The sequence below is a fragment of the Octopus sinensis genome, linkage group LG26 (genome assembly GCF_006345805.1).
Source record: "Octopus sinensis linkage group LG26, ASM634580v1, whole genome shotgun sequence".
NCBI classification, from domain to species: domain Eukaryota; kingdom Metazoa; phylum Mollusca; class Cephalopoda; order Octopoda; family Octopodidae; genus Octopus; species Octopus sinensis.
Genome location: NC_043022.1, coordinates 1,439,314 through 1,454,706, shown reverse-complemented (window position 1 = coordinate 1,454,706; position 15,393 = coordinate 1,439,314). Strand labels below are relative to the sequence as shown.

Below are 15,393 nucleotides of genomic sequence, written 5' to 3'. Positions count from 1 at the left end.
AGTTACCATTTTCTAGCAGCAGTGAATCATACTACACACGCGCGCACACACACACACACACACATTCAAGTTGATATGCAAATACACATGCATACACATACACTCTCTCTCTCTCTCTCTCTCTCTCTCTCTCTCTCTCTGTTAACTAGTATATATACAGGGATGGACACATTTAAACTGTATATGCATGTGTGTGTGTATGCACGTACTCTCAGGTGTGCAAACGTTTGTGTATGTGTTCACATCTGTGAGAGTGTGTGTGTATGTATGTATATATATATATATATATATATATACACATTAGAAAAAATATATTATATTTTGTGAAATTTAATTTAGTATTTCTAAATTGAATTTTTCCCTGTAAGTTAGGAATAATATTCCCTATTATTATTATTATTATTTTTATTATTTGGCCAGATCCTTGGCCAAACCGTCCAACCCATGCTAGCATGGAGAACGGGTGTTAAACGATGATGATGATGATGATATATATATATATAGGATGTAACAGGTAAATTGGGAGAAATTTCAAACAGGTATGTTTCTAATTGTATAGATTTTGTTGGAGTCTAAATTTTAAATATTACTAGCTTCAATAATCACTTATCTCAAAACCTTAGAAGTTTTGATGCCTTGGATTACGAAGCATTATGATGCAAGTTGAGTCGTGTTTGTACAGGACTCTGTGCCTGCCCATTCTTCAAAAAGAGTGCAAGAATTTTCGAGGAAGGAATTGCCTATCTTTGTCCCTAAAAAATATCTGGCCCTCGAGATTGCCAGATTTGAATCCATGTGATTATTGGCTTTGGGGTGCAGTGGAAGCAATATCCAACACAACTCCTCACAACTGTGTTTCAACTGAAGGCTTCGATCAAGCAAGCATTCAATAAAATGAAAAAGGAAGAAATGGTTGAGGCATCATTTTGTAAACGGCCTCTGAACTGGTCAGGAAAGAGAATGGCGATCACATTGAACTGAAATAAGTGCTAAACACACCACAATAAACTGGCATAAACATAAAATTTGCAGTGTTTCATTTTTCCAAGTTATACCAATTATAATAAAAATATTTAAACGGTCCCAGTTTACCTGTTATACCCTGTTTATGTGTGTGTGTGTGTGTGTGTGTGTGTGTATATTGCATCTCCTATCAGAATATATATATATTGTGCTTTATAACAGCATTCGAGCATTTTAGCTCTCATTTCTAGCAATATAGGTGTCTTGACACCCTTACCTTAGTCACGTTTAGTTGACAACTATGTGTGTGTGTGTGTGTGTGTATTCGTATGTGTGAGTATCAGTGCATAAGTACGTGCAGGTGTACATCTGCATTCAGATATGTGTATGCTCATCTGTGTGTGTGTGTGTGTGTGTGTATTCATGTGTGTGTGTGTATAAAAAAAAACGACAAAAAGTACAGGGAAACTGCTGTGACAGGTGGAATATCCAAAGGATTCCTACAGCAAAGTCCTTCTTCAACTTGAAGTTGACGAAAAGGAAAATAAAGACAACTGTCAACTTGACCATGAAGAAGGACTTTATTGTTCGAAATGTCGGACACTTCAAGAATGGTTCCGCTCAATGCAGCAGAGCTAACTTCGCCTTATGGTCCATGAACCTATCTTAGTTTTCCTGACTTATACAAAATGACGATGACAACGACAACGAGTTTGTCTTCCACATTCGCCCTCCCCAACTTTAAGTTGTGTAACTAGCTAATGCAGTAGGTTACAAAACACTTGGGAGAAGGGATACTTTCAACACTATAGGGTGTGTATGTATATGTGTGTGCGCGCATGTGTGCGTCTGGTTTTGGGGCTGTTTTTGAAAGAAAAAGGATATAGGAAATGAAGCAATAGTCATCATGCATAGCAATATTGGAAATAAAAAGGCAGAGGGGGAAACTGTAGAGGACATCATGAAATGTGTGTGTGGTATAAGAGAATTGCAAGAGGTGGCAAGAAAGAAGAGGAGGAGGAAAAGGAGAGGAGGAGGAGGAGAAAGAGAAAGAAGGAGGAACTGAGGAAGAAAGTCTTTAACCTATATATCACATGGTACATCATGTGACATAGTCCAGTGTTTCTCAACCATTTCATCTATGAACCCCTTTATCAGCCATTTTATTCTGGCAGAACCCCGTAAGCCATTCCACGTTTGAAAACTAGTTTTGAAAGACACTTCTCTCAAAATTCCTATTTTGTATCTCACACTTTCATTTGTAAAACATTTGAGAAAGAAAGCTGGCTCTATCTTGCAACACATTCATCTTAACTAAAAAATGTTTTCATAGACCCTTAATATACTATGGTGGGTCCTCAGTTTATTATTTTGCTTGCATGGAACCCCCAAAGTCTTATATGAACCCCGGTTGAGAACCACTGGTTTGCTCTTAAATACACACGCGCATGCACACACACACACACACACACACACACACACACACACACACACACACACACCACACACACACACACATGTACACAAGTGAGTGGAGAAACAAAAGAAAGAGGAACTTAAGACATTTGGTAGGACTTACAGACATTATCATTTAAAATAGTTTGATTTGGTTCCATATAGCCTAACGAACATAACTCGTCAGGTTTGTAGAAAGCTGAATCAAACAGTTATTAAAAGAATAGAGAGAGTGGGGAGGAGAGACAGAGAGACAGATAGAAAGGGTGTGAGAGACAGAGAGAGACAGATAGACAGTGAGTGAGTGAGAGAGAGACAGACAGACAGAGACAGATAGATAGGGAGTGAGTGTGAGAGAGAGGAATGTAAGTAAGACAAGAAATCAGTAATATATATATGTATATATATATATGGAAAAGCTGTAAGTGTGGCAGGGCAAGAAGGCAGAAGCCTTAATGCAGTGGTAGCACAATTAAAAAACTTATATGTTGATTAGTAAGGCTTTAATTTGTTTTGGTATGCGTGGCTGGAACATGGAAAAAATAAGAAACAAGAAGAAAAAGAAAAAAAGGAATTCATCATAAAAAAAAATAGAAAAACACAGTTCTATGCCCCAGCACAAAATACGGTGAGGCATGGTGTGTATGTGGAAGCTTCTAACATGGTGTGGTGGGAAGAAGGAAAAAGCCTAATGGGGAAGTTGGAATTTCTAGGAGGCTCTGCATGTAGTGAAAGAAAGCTGTTAATTCGTAAATAAGTGAGGCATGAGGCATGTGAAGATACTTAGCTGGACTGGTGGTGTGGCTGAAACCAAAAGAAAAAGAAAACAATCCTGGACAAAACAGTGAACAAGGAGAGGTGGGTTAAAGAAAGAAAATAAATAACTAAAATATAGGACGGTGCTGAGAGGTGAAGAGGAAGCTGGCTTGGAGGTTATAAATTAGGATGTCTTCAAACATATATTGTGGTGTAGTTTGCATGAAGCATTGTCTGATATAGATAAATGCTTTTAATTATACTTTTTAAAGCGAAAACAATGTACGTTTTAGGAAATAATTACAAACTGATGGTTTCTACTTTTCATCTTTTATTCCAATATTTTAATGTTAGGCGGCAGAAACGTTGGCATGACGGGTGAAATGCTTGGCGGTATTTTGTCTCCCGTTACGTTCAGAGTTCAGAGTTCAAATTCCGCCGAGGTCGACTTTGCCTTTCATCCTTTCGGGGTCGATTAAATAAGTACCAGTTACGCACTGGGGTCGATATAATCGACTTAATCTGTTTGTCTGTCCTTGTTTGTCCTCTCTGTGTTTAACCCCTTGTGGGTAGTAAAGAAATAGGTATTTTGTCTGTCTTTACGCTCTGAGTTCAAATTCCACTGTGGTCGACTTAGCCTTTCATCTTTTTGGGGTTGATAAATTAGGTACCAGTTGCATACTGGGGTCGATGTAATCAACTGGTCCCCCTCCCACCAAAAAATTTCGAACCTTGTGCCGAGAGAAGAAAAGAATATATGAACGTTAGGGCAGTGAGCTGGCAGAATCATTAGCACACCAGGCAAAATGCTTAGCAGCATTCCATGTCTTTACTTTCGGGGTTCAAATTCCGCTGAGGTCAACTTTGCCTTTTATCCTTTCAAGGTTGATAAAATAAGAAGCAGTTGAACACTGGGGGTCAATATAATCGATAAACCCTGCCCCCGAAATTGCTGGCTTTGTGCCCAAATTTGAAACCAACATTTTACGTAAACTAGGGCGGAGAGCAAGCAGAACAGTTAACACGCCAGGCAAAATGCTTAGCAGTATTTTGTCCATCACGTTCTGAGTTCAAATTCCACCTAGGTCAACTTTACGTTTCATCTTTCTGGGGCCAATGAAATCAACTTGCCCCTTCCTCCAAAACTGTTGGCCTTGTGCCCAAATTTGAAGCCAATATTGCAAAGTTGGGAGCCCTTCTTTGTTTTTGTTAGGCTTCATGTTGGAAGATATACAGGGAGTTCAGGTTAAGTTTGGTGATCTGGTTTCTTAATTCCTATGATTGTAGCCCCAGGCATTATTATGTGTGGGATGCAGCTAAGAAAGACACCAACCTCTGCCACATCAAGGTCAAGGCCAAGTTGGTGGTGCTTGAAGATCAAGGATGTGTTCAAAGATCTTCCCAGAGACACAATGAGGAATGCATTCACCAGGTTCCAGGGCAGTCTTGAAACCATGACAGCAGGTGAAGGCAGCTACTTTGAGGAAACTCTTATCTCCCAGCCAAAATCTAACCAGTATTTTTTTTTATTTCATAAAACACTTTATTTTGGGGTGGATATTGTATTTTCTCTTTTATGCAAACTGTCAAATTTGGCCTCGACATCCTGTACAGTATTTGTGTGCGTGCATATGCATGCATATATATATATATATATATAATATATATATATATAGGCGCAGGAGTGGCTGTGTGGTAAGTAGCTTGCTAACCAACCACATGGTTCCGGGTTCAGTCCCACCGCGTGGCATCTGGGGAAAGGGTCTTCTGCTATAGCCCCGGGCCGACCAATGCCTTGTAGTGCATTTGGTAGACGGAAACTGAAAGAAGCCTGTCGTATATATGTGTGTGTGTGTGTGTTTGTGTTTGTCCCCCTAGCATTGCTTGACAACCAATGCTGGTGTGTTTACGTCCCCGTCACTTAGCGGTTCAGCAAAAGAGACCGATAGAATAAGTACAGGGCTTACAAAGAATAAGTCCCGGGGTCGATCTGCTCGACTAAAGGCGGTGCTCCAGCATGTCCACAGTCAAATGACTGAAACAAGTAAAAGAGATATACACACACACACACACACATTACAAAAAAAAAAAGAAGTCGGATCACAACATCACAAGAAGGGGTCCTAAGCCCGAAATATTGAAATACCGGATAAAACCATCAGCTTGTACTGTTTTCCATAACTTGCATTGTTTTAGCTTTCAAAAAAAATTTTAAAACATTTATAATATATATATATATATATATATATATATATATATATATGCTATACCAAAGTCACAGGCTGTCTTTGTATCTCATGGAAAACAACACAAAAATTAAAAAAATAAACTCAGAGTATTTCACAGTGCTAGATCAAACAAAGCAATTTATTATCTAGAAAAAAATCCCTTTTTTTTTTTTAGTAGTAAGCATTAGTTTAACAAATATACATGTTTACATTCAACAGACTGACAAAAATACAGGTTTCAAATATATATATATATATGCATAATCTACATATATATATTCTTAATGGTCCCATGTATAGGTGTGTGTGTGTGTGTGTGTGTGTGTGTGAGAAAGTGTACAGTTGAATATCTAAATATACTTGAAACAACAGTTTATCATCATCATTATTTTTATGTCCCCTTTGACACGAGTCAGACAGGAATTACTGAAGCAGTACATGAAGCTGCGTGGCTCAGTGGTTAGGGTGTGAGGCTCACAATCATGAAGTAGTGAGTTCGATTTCTGGACTGAGCTGTGTGTTATGTTCTTGAGCAAGACACTTGATTTCACTATGGCTCCAGTTCACTCAGCTGCAGGAATGAGTTGCGACATCACTGGTGCCAAGCTGTCTCGGCCCCTTTGCCTTTCCCTTGGATAACATCAGTGGTGTGGAAAGGGGAGGCTGGTATGCATGGGTGACAGCTGGTCTTTCATAAAACAACCTTGCCCAGACCTGTGCCTCAGAGGGTAACTTTCTAGGTGTAATCCCATGGTCATTGATGGCTGAAGACTGGGGGCGTCATTACCCCTACTATATGACAGCCAGATGCCCTTCTTTATGTTAACTCTGACAGGTTTTACAAATAGACCATATTTTTCTTCATTCCATTGTTCATATGTCAAAAGCAATGAGCCATGGACACACTGTCCACAGGAGACATTTAAATATGAGTCCACCATCACTCAAACAATGTCATATAAATCTGTCTATACAGGTGTCAAGCTATCCTCTGAGATTCTAAACCAGTGTTTCTCAACCACTTTGTCCCCACTGGACCCTTTGGTTCCTATTTTACTCCTATTATATTGTTCATCATCATTATCATCATCACTTAATGTCCGTATTCCATGTTGGCATGGGTTGGACAGTTTGAATGAAAACCGATAGGCTGGAGAGCTGCACCAAGCTACAGTCCGATTTAGCATGGTTTCTATAGCTGGATGCCCTTCCTAATGCCAACCACTCCAAGAATGTAGTGGGTGCTTTTTACATGCCACCAGCACGGGTGCCAGCTATGAAACACCAGCATCAGCCACAACTAAGATCTTACTTGGCTTCTCAGGTCTTATCAAGAACAGTATATTGCCAAAGGTCTCAGTCACTTGTCACTGCCTCCGTGAGGCCCAAAGTTCAAAGAGTGCTTTTTTATGTGCCATCGACACAGGTGCTAGCTATGTGATGCTGGCACTGGCTAAAGAATTATATATAAAAAAAAAATTTCTAAAATATATTATGTATTGTAGAAGTATAGCCAACTTACTGCAGATAAATTTTAACAACAAAATCTTATGCGGACCTTCAAGGGTTGAGGACCACTTCTCAAAACTGTGGGGTTAGAGAGTCCAGACGTTGAAACCTCAAAGTCTGGAGTTTTGTGTCATGTAAATCTTAATTGAAGACCTGTGCATGTAGATTATAATGTTTCCAATACCATCATCATAGTTTGGCTTCATAAGGGAAGATTCAGAAAGTGATGGGTTGTTCCCATTGATTGCAGGCTCGTTAGTAGCTGACGAGGCTAATTTAGGGCTGGTAGTATATTTAGATATTTAACTGTACATCTGTTTTAATTAGTTCTATCTCAAGACATCATCAAGCATTAGTGTGGCATTTACATTTTTATATATATCAATAAAATATAGCATTCAGCACGGCTTGTTTCAAGATTTAATTTAGTGTTAAAGTAATAAAGTGTGTGTGTATGTGTGTGTGTATACTATACATCTGTGTATAAACATCACTGACAGGCCTCGACTGCAGTATTTGTCCTATAATGACATCTTATCGACATGCTGCATTAAAAACAATAAATATCAGAGGGAAAATAAAATTTGTCCCAGCAGTGGCCAGTAACTGGTTTAGCAATAGTGAGTATACATTGAGTATAATATATAGATAGCTATTTTAATTTAATGCTGCCACAATTGCACGTACTGGATTTTTATTCACCTGGGAAGCTATTCACACCATCAGTGAATGCTTTCTTCATTTTTTTTCTATATTAGAAATAAAAATACATCTGGAACTCTTGCTGATCATTGTGGGGATGAATTTTTTGTCACCCTCTGACATTCATAGAATTTTGAACAGAGAACATCAATAAGATATTATCTCAGGACAAATACTACAATAACTGGCCTATCAGCCATGTATATACATTGAGTATGATACATAGATGGCCATTTTAATTTAATAGAGCCTCCATTGCATATACCAAATATATACATATAACTGGTCCCATAACGCCCACACACACAAACACTGAAGGCAGCTATGGTAATTATGAAACTCAGGCCTAAACCCCTAAGCATAGGGGGTTGGTGAAATATAAAGGATGGTGATCAGCTCAAGTTTTGTAACATGAGATAGATGAGAGATGAACCCTGCCCCTGGATAGAACACCAGAGAATCTGAATGCGAACATTTACAGATGAACTTCCATGTAGTTGCAATAGAAAGCTGAACTGAAGCAGAGAGAATTAGGTGTTCTGCCCAGGGTTTGAACTTATAACTTACAATTTATGTAATCCAGTGTTATTATTATTATTATTATTATTAGTAGTAGTAGTAGTAGTAGTAGTAGTAGTAGTGGCGGTGGTTAGATGCGTTGCACTCATGATCACAAGGTCATGGGTCCAATTCCCAAACAGGTCACACATTGTGTTCTTGAGCAAAGCACACTTCATATCACATTGCTCCAGTCCACTAAGCTGTCAATGGGTCACCCTGTCATGGAGCAGCCTTTCGGTCAGAAGGAAACGTTGGCCTGCTCAGTTAGCCAGTGGGGTGGCATCATTCAAAAGCTAAAAATGATGCAAAGCGCATTGTGACCAGCGATGTATAACAACATCCGAATAGTCTGGTCGACCACATGATTATTAATATTATCATCATCATCATTATTATTATTATTATTATTATTATTATTATTAAGGTGGTGAGCTGGCAGAATTGTTAGCATGCTGGGTAAAATGCTTAGCGGCATTTCATACATTTTCATGTTCTGTGTTCAAATTCTGCCGAGATTGACTTTGCTTTTCATCCTTTCAGGGTCAATAAATTTCAGGGTCAAATACTAAGGTCAATGTGATTGACTGTCTCTCCCCACACAAATTCCAGGCCTTGTGCCTTTAGTAGAAAGGATTATTATTATTAGTATTAGCAGTAGTAAACTTTATTTAGTTTTTTTTTTTAATTAATTAGTTTTTGAAGAGTAATGTATTAAACGAAGAGGACAATAAATTCTAGAGAAGGAGGAGGAGGGAAAGAAAGAAAGAAAGAAAGAAAGAAAGAGTGAAAGGGAGAAAGAAAGAGTGAAAGGGAGAAAGAAGTGTATGGCGGTAGATGCGGAGTTGGCAGGGACGGGAAGATAGGACGGCAGAGGGGGGGGGGGGGGCTTGCGCATGACAATACATAAAAAACAAAGAAAAAAACAACTAAAGAAAAACCTAAATAAAAAAATAACTAGAAAGAAAACACAAAAACAAACAACAAACAAAACAAAAAACTAAAAATCTCTTTCACTTTTTTTTTAACGAACACATATACACACATATACAAACAAACACAAACGTAGCCATGCAAACATAGATACACGCATACTACGGAGTGTTTATATCAGTGTGTTTGTATATTTGTTAGTTGGGGGCATGGTGGGAATTTTTAGAAGTAGTAGTAGTAGGAGGAGGACGAGTAGTAATAGTAGCAGTAGAAGTGCCAGCAGATGGCGCTGCCGGTGAGTGCCGTTTCTTATTTACATCTCTCGATGTCAGTCCAAATAAGTCAAATAAAGAAGCTAACTCTGGGCCTACCCGTTGCGTGGTTTGTTCGTCTAACTGTTGTGTTAAGGCATTGATTAGTTGCTTTGACTTGGTCTGGATCTTCTTCAGAGACTGGTCCGAGTCTCGCAGTTTTGTTTCCGTCTCCGCACGCACCGACGATTCCCGCTCCAGTTCTGACTTACAGCTTTCCAAAATTGCTGCAACACGCAAAGACGAAGAGAGAGACATTGAATTAGAGACAGTTCGTAAGTGTTAATTAATGGAAAAGGCATAAACAGATTGCTTTGTTTTTAGTTATTAATTTAGCAATATAAAGATGGATGGATGGATGGACAGACGGACAGACAGGTGGTACAGATGGATTGGATAGAGGAAATAGATAGGACAGACAGATACATAAGCTGGGTAGATGGATGGATAAGTTGGCGAGCTGGCAGAAATGTTAGCACGCCGGGCGAAATGCTTTGCGGTATTTCATTTGCCGCTATGTTCTGAGTTCAAATTCCGCCGAGGTCAACTTTGCCTTTCATCCTTTCGGGGTCGATAAATTAAGTACCAGTTACGTATGGGGTCGATGTAATCGACTTAATACCTATGTCTGTCCTTGTTTGTCCCCTCTGTGTTTAGCCCCTTGTGGGTAATAAAGAAATAGGTATTTCATCTGCCGCTATGTTCTGAGTTCAAATTCCACCGAGGTCGACTTTGCCTTTCATCCTTTCGGGGTCGATTAAATAAGTACCAGTTACACCCTGGGGTCAATATAATCGACTTAATCTGTTTGTCTGTCCTTGTTTGACCTCTCTGTGTTTAGCCCCTTGTGGGCAATAAAGAAATAAAGATAGATGAATGGACGGCTGGACAGACAGATAGACAGATATAGATATATAGATACAATGAAGGACGGATAGATAGGTAGATAGATTATCATCATTTTAATGTCCACTTTACAGTGCATTCAAGGGTTCGACAGCATTTACTTAGGCAGACTGTTTACATCCAGATGCTCTCCCTGTCACCAACACTCCCCTGTTTGCAGGTGAGATGGTGATCTCCCAGCCTATCAAACAACAAACTGTTAGACATGCTTCGTGCAGAGAACGGGAAACAAATGGCACTGCAAGGAGCCCCCTGTCAACAAAGACCTACACAACATGTCAGGATGTGTCAAGAAGCCCAGACAGGCCATCATGGTGGACTGCAGCCAAGAAAGTGACACCAGTGGGAGAGCCAGTATGCGATGAGAAGCAAATGCCAAACACACAATCACATATGTATACATTGCTAGCAGACACGTTGCTGCTATCTCCAGCGTCTGAACATCTACCATTGACAAGGCCAGAGAAGGCCGAAATCATGTGACCTGGTGGTCACAGTGATGGCAATGGCAGGTGATTTATCTCCCCTCTAGCAATATAAACAAGAGAGCTTATATGCACTGGAAGCCAATGTGAGACTTTCTCTCTCGTGGTAACATCACAGTATTTTCTGTTCTAACACAACCAGTGGGGTTAAATATTAGCTTCTGGCGTTAATACTACTTTTGCATGGCTCAGTGGCCATAGTGTCAGGCTCACAACCATGAGGTAGAGAGTTCAATTCCTGGACTGGGCTGCATGTTGCGTTCTTGAGCAAGACACTTTATTTCATGTGGCTCCAGTTCACTCATCTGTAGAAACAAGTAGCGACATCACTGGTGCCAAGCTGTATCAGCCTCTTAGTCTTTCCCTTGGATAAAATCAGTGGCATGGAGAGGGGAGGCCGGTATGCATGAGCGACTGCTAGTCTTCCGTAAAGAACCTGACCTGGACTTGCACCTTGGTGCAATCCTATGGTCATTCATGACCGAAGGGGGTCCTTACCCTTTACCCTCTGTCGCTAATAATTTTATATACAAACAACTGATTTCTGTCAGTTTCTGTCTACCAAAATCCACTCATAGCTTAGATTGGCCTGGGACCATCATAGGAGATGCTTGTCCAAAGTTACCACACAGTGGGAGTGAATATGAAACCATGTGGCTGAGAAGTGAACTTCTTAACCATGGCTGGTGTTAGGAAGGGGTTAAAGTGATCTAAATTAAAACTTTCCATCAAACTTTAATGTTAATTTATGTTCCTAATACTAGCTTAATAATGACAAAGTTGTTTACAACTAATTGAAACAAAGGCAATGTGTTTCAACAGAAATATGGCAACAAAAGGGTTAAAGTGATCTAAATCAAAATCTTGCTTAAAAACTTTGTTAATTTATCTTCTAAACACTAGCTTTAGTAAATTCTTCATCATCATCATCATCATCGTTTAACATCCGTTTGTCATGCTAGCATGGGTTGGACGGTTCGACCGGGGATCTGGGAAGCCAGGAGGCTGCACCAGGCTCCAGTCTGATCTGGCAATGTTTCTACAGCTGGATGCCCTTCCTAACGCCAACCACTCCGTGAGTGTAGTGGGTGCTTTTTATGTGCCACCGGCACTGGAGCCAGGCAAGGCTGGCATCGGCCACGGTCGGATTGGTGCATTTTACGTGCCACCTGCATGGAAGCCAGTCAATGCGGTACTGGCTACGGCCACGTTCGGATTGGTGCATTTTACGTGCCACCTGCATGGAAGCCAGTCGAGGCGGCACTGGCTTCGGCCATTATTTTCAAAATAAATTGAAACAAAGTTTGTATATTTCAACAGAGAAATGGTGACAAAAGGTTGGCTTTGCCACCCACCCCCACCACCACCACTGGGTCAGACAATGGTAAAACAAAAGCAACGAGAGCTGAAATCCTCCTACCTAGCCGTTCTTGTAAAGTACTGACTTCCTGTGACAAAGTCTCTTCAAGAGTGTTCTTTTCTTGCTGGTCAGCCAGTGCCCTGTCTTTGAGAAACAGGATCTCACTCTTCAGGGTGTCTTCTATGTGTTCCTTTGCCACTTTGGCAGCAATAATCTCTTCTCGGTACTTCAATAATAACAGCTGCATTTCCTGAAAAATTCCAAAGAAACCCAACTAAAATCAAACAAAAGTTTTCCGGATGAAGAGAAGGAACAAGCAATACCTGAACGTTCAGACGATCAAACCCAAACGCACATATTTGATTTGAAGAAAGCTATGTAAAGAGTTGTGTCTTACTTCAAGATTGTTAGGAAGGTTGATGTCTTCATTCTGTAATTGTTGAGAATGTTTGGAATGCTTGCCGACAAGAGAATCGTTTTCCTGAGTCAGTCGATCCAGCTGCGGAAATAAAGGGGGAAACAACATTAATTTCATTTTTAAAGACTTTTTAAAGATTTTTTTCATTTTTAAAAAATGGACAAAATCAAAAGCAAACTCGATGAACATTAATGGAATTTGTAGTTTTGTGGTACCAATGCCAGTGGCACATACGAAAACCATCTGAACATGGCCGTAGCCAGTACCGCATTGACTGGCCTTCGTGCCGGTGGCACGTAAAAAACACCATCCGAGCGTGGCCGTTCGCCAGCCTCGTCTGGCACCTGTGTCGGTGGCACATAAAATCACCCACTACACTCTCGGAGTGGTTGGCGTTAGGAAGGGCATCCAGCTGTAGAAACACTGCCAGATCTGACTGGCCTGGTGCAGCCTTCGGCTTCCCAGACCCCAGTTGAATCGTCCAACCCATGCTAGCATGGAAAGCGGACGTTAAACGATGATGATGATGATGATGAAAGACAAAGAACAAAAACATTTCGTTCCATTCCATTGATCAATTCCACGGTTGCTTTCTCTCATCTCTTCTCTCTCGTAAATTAAATTCATGCAAACCCAGCCCATTCTAACAACTATTCAAGCCATGTTAACCCAACTCATTTTTTCATCAATTGATAAATTTAATGCTAGCAGTTCTTTGGGTCTGAAGATTATGAGGACGAGTGAGCATCTGCAAGCAGAGATGAGACTGCAATAGCCAACACCATTCAGTACCTGTCGTTTTTGTCTCTACTCCATCAATGCTGGGCTTCTCTTCCTGTCTGTGTTTAGTAGTTCTAAAGTGAGAGTCAGTCTACCCAGTCCAATCTGAAGCTTTTTAAACTTGGGCAACTGACCACAGGGGCTCAGTGGGGGCTAAGACAACTGCAGTGACCACCAAGCTGTAGGTTTTACAGAAGTGTGGACTTCTCTTAGGGGAATTACCTAACAGGGCTGGAGATCTCAACCAACCCTGGAGTTGCTGGAAGAATGTCAAAGAGTATGTCGTGAGTACTGCTGGCGATTTTTTTCCTCTGTCTTCCCTTCTCAGGATCTTTCCTTCTCCTATGTTTCCGACGAAGAGCTCTGCTCGAAACGTTAAACCCTCCTTCTTCCCTTCTTTCCTGAGCGTCCAATAATACTTAATTTGTTCCACGTCCTCGCATTGTTGTGTTTTTTTGTGTTTTCTTGTTTGGATTAACTATATATATATATATATATAACACACACACACACACACAATATACACACATACTATATACACAACAACAACATCCAGTGATACACACACACACACATATTTGTCCACCCAACTAAATAGTAAGATTGCCATACCTCAACCTGGATTTCTTCCCTTGATTCAGTCAACGTTTTCTACAAGAAAATAAAAAGAAAACACATTAACTAAACACACAAACTACAAAATTTAATACTTTTAGGTTTTGTTATTGTTATTATTGTTATTAAGAAGGCAGTAAGCTGGGATGGCTGTTAGCAGCATTTCTTCTGTCTTAACATTCTGGGTTCAAATTCTGCCACAGTCAGCTTTGCCTTTCATCCTCTTTGTGGGGTGGGTTGGGGTGGGGGGGTCAACAAAACGAAGTATTTGTCTTGCACTAAGAGACAAATGTAATCAATTATTCCATCTCCCACAAAAATTGCTGGTCTTGGGCCAAAATTTAAAACCTTTATTGTAATTATTATGAAGGCATTGAGCTGGCAGAATTATTAGCATGCCAGATGGTATGTTCTGTGGCATTGTGTCCATCCTGCCATTCCGAGTCCAAGTATTGCGAAAGTCGACTATGCCTTTCGTCCTTTTGGGTTGAAAGAATAAGGTACCACTCAAACACAGGTATCCATGAAACCAACTCACCTCCTACCCCAAAATTTCAGGCCTTGTAGAACAGACTGAAATTCTCAAAACCATTCAATTTTCGGTAAGAACTTAGGTTCTACGTCCGATTCCTCACCCAAATTTCAAAACCATGTCCTTCAGGTTATTTTACTCAGTCTACTTCCAAAGACAGAGAGAAAAGTGTGCAAAGGAAATGGTCAGCTGCTGTAGCCATGGTCTTTTGACATCCCTCTTCCATGCTGGCACAGGTAGGACAGTTTGACAGGATCCAACAGATCCGAGGACTGCATCTTTGGAACGGCTTCTATGGTTGGATGCTTTCCCTAACATCAACTTATTGGCAGAATGTACTAGTTGGATGCTTTTTTGGGGGGGGATTTCAATGCCGTTCTGGCATGGTTTCTATAGTTGTAGGCCCTCTTTAATGCCAACAAGAACACTTTTTCATGGCACCAGCACTAGCAAGATTGCCATGCAGTTCACAAGACTCCAGTATGGCCACAGACTGATGACTGAAACAAGTGAAAGAATAAAAGATACGGAACAAGGTCTTTAATTATGGGTCTGCTCAATGAGGATGACCTAAGGGAACTAACGAAGGACAACAGTGATTACAAGAAATGGTAGGGCAACGTACAAGTTGGTCTTGGAGTTCCAGGTGCGACTGCATTAACTGTTGCTTCACTTCCATTGTGAATTTCTCTGATTCTTGAAGTTTGGTCATAACAGTAGATATCTAGATTTGAAGGGGAAAAAAAAAGGCAAACAAAAAAGCATATAAATAAATAAAATAAATAAATAAATTTGAGAGCAGTCGAGTTTATTTCAGATATTCTCATTTTAAAAATCATCTCCAGCTAATTGTTGAGAAGACGATGGTGCTGCCTTGCCAAA

At 40.2% G+C, this 15,393-nt stretch overlaps 1 protein-coding gene across 3 annotated transcripts in view; it reads right to left on the bottom strand.

Moving 5' to 3' along the window:
• Window positions 1-15,393, bottom strand: part of LOC115224754 (rab GTPase-binding effector protein 1) — a 139,758-nt gene that overhangs the window by 16,368 nt on the left and 107,997 nt on the right. For all 3 annotated transcript variants that reach the window (XM_029795647.2, XM_029795649.2, XM_029795648.2), the window contains 5 exons: window positions 15,137-15,235; window positions 13,977-14,015; window positions 12,564-12,665; window positions 12,227-12,416; window positions 9,476-9,642 (listed from right to left, as the gene is read on the bottom strand). In XM_029795647.2, the coding sequence (XP_029651507.1) occupies window positions 9,476-9,642; window positions 12,227-12,416; window positions 12,564-12,665; window positions 13,977-14,015; window positions 15,137-15,235 (597 nt within the window). The remainder of the gene's footprint in view (window positions 1-9,475; window positions 9,643-12,226; window positions 12,417-12,563; window positions 12,666-13,976; window positions 14,016-15,136; window positions 15,236-15,393) is intronic.